The sequence below is a fragment of the Ovis aries genome, chromosome 7 (genome assembly GCF_016772045.2).
Source record: "Ovis aries strain OAR_USU_Benz2616 breed Rambouillet chromosome 7, ARS-UI_Ramb_v3.0, whole genome shotgun sequence".
Lineage (NCBI taxonomy): Eukaryota > Metazoa > Chordata > Mammalia > Artiodactyla > Bovidae > Ovis > Ovis aries.
This window is the reverse complement of record NC_056060.1, coordinates 23,736,751-23,738,708: the sequence shown is the minus strand read 5'-3', so window position 1 is coordinate 23,738,708 and position 1,958 is coordinate 23,736,751. Positions and strand designations below refer to the sequence as shown.

The window sequence follows — 1,958 nt, the reverse complement described above, 5'->3', positions numbered from 1 at the left end:
GGTTTGGCACTGTCCTTCAAGGTATACTGTTGCTAACATCACTGTGAAGTCCATGTCTGTGGAGGAAAGAGAGACAGGGCTTCCTCCTTTGCCATTATGCTGATAGTCCACATCATGTCTTTTAAATCTTTCAAAAATGTCAGGAAAGTGTTACCATATATATTTTCAGATAAGAAAACTGAGGCTTAACTCTCCTATCCAATAAGTCAGAATTCATACCAGGGTTTTTAAGCATATGTTTTATGTACTAACCTACTCTGTTTACAGAGACTTATAGGGGCTTATATTCAGTATTATGTTCAAAATAGTGAGAAGGAAACCTAGCAAGAAGCCTAACCCAAGGTTCTGAGCAACCATAGCTCTGACCCCAAGATGGCAGTATTGGCATTGGCCTTGCCTGTGGGTATGATTGAGTTTGAAGCAGCAAAATCTGGTCTTTGGCTCAATAGGGTTGTAGTCTCTGATTGGCTAAGCATAAACCCTGAGAATCCTTTGTTAATGTAAAAAAATAAAAGGTATTGAATAGACAAGTCAGTTTTGGGGGAGAGCCCAGTGCAGAAGAATGGAGATGCATGTGAGATCCTCCCTGGTGGTTTTGTGGCTTCATTTTTGTTGTAAGTTAATGAAGAGTTTTAGCCAGGTTGACACAGTAAGTCCAGGGAATATTTTAAAGGTTTTCAAAAAGGAGTATTGCATGTATTGCTTTGGGGTAGAAGGAGAGAAGAATTTGGGGCCATGTTATGGTTCAGCTGGGATTCATTCTGGAGAGGAGTAAGAGATGCAAATTAGAAAGCAATAAAAATGGGTGAGCTATCTCTCAGATCTCTCTTTGCTTTTTGAACAGGCGTGAGTGGCAAAAACCAAGTGGAACAGAGTCCTCCATCCCTGGCAGTCCTGGAGGGAGAGAATTGCACATTTCAATGCAATTATACAGTGAGCCCCTTTAACAACCTAAGGTGGTACACACAGGACACTGGGAGAGGTCTTGTTTCCCTGATAACCATGACTTACAGTGACAACAAAAAGTCAAATGGACGGTACACAGCGACTATGGATGCAACTGCCAAGCACAGCTCCCTGCACCTCACAGCGGCCCAGCTCAGCGATCCAGCCTTCTACATCTGTGTGGTGGGTGCACTATGCTCCCCAGGCACTCGCACTCTGTACCCAAACCTGCACCTGGAGGTTGTCAAGGAGCATTTTTTAAAATGTTGTATGTAATTTCAAAGTAAGCTAGTGATTCTCTTTCAGACATGGCTGAATCTGAACTTGAGTCTAGGTATCTTCTAACATAGAGTTATCCTCACTCAACACAGGAAGTTAACTGCTCACCTGGTTATTCCCAAGGTTAAGACCATCATATTGCATTACTACCCTGAGGCCAGGGGCGGTGACCCTGAGGAGCCACCCCGAGCCTGAAGCTAGCGACAGCAGCTGGAAGGAGCCACTCACACATGAGGCCAGGGCCCGCAGCCTGGAGGAGCAACAAGAGGAGCGGTTGCTGCACAGGCACAGGAGGGCCTAGAGGAGCTATCCCACGTTGAAGGTCAGGAACGGTGGCAGTAAGGAGATACCCCTCGTCCAAGGTAAGGAGCAGCGGCTGTGCTTTGCTGGAGCAGCCGTGAAGAGATACCCCACACCCAAGGTAAGAGAAACCCAAGTAAGATGGTAGGTGTTGCAAGAGGGCATCAGAGGGCAGACACACTGAAACCATACTCACAGAAAACTAGTCAATCTAATCACACTAAGACCACAGCCTTGTCTAACTCAATGAAACCAAGCCATGCCTGCGGGGCAACCCAAGACGGGCGGGTCATGGAGAGGTCTGTGGTCCCCTGGAGAAGGGAATGACAAGCCACTTCAGTATTCTTGCTTTGAGAACCCCATGAACAGTATGAAAAGGCAATATGATAGGATACCAAAAGAGGAACTCCCCAGGTCAATAGGTGCCCAATATG

General features: G+C 46.2%; 1 gene segment (V, D, J or C); it reads left to right on the top strand.

Moving 5' to 3' along the window:
* The first annotated feature begins 533 nt into the window (after nt 1–533).
* LOC121820061 (T cell receptor alpha variable 10-like) lies at nt 534–1,600 on the top strand. The segment is given in 2 exon segments: nt 534–614; nt 845–1,600. Coding segments are annotated over 2 exon segments (429 nt in total).
* The last annotated feature ends 358 nt before the right edge of the window (nt 1,601–1,958 follow it).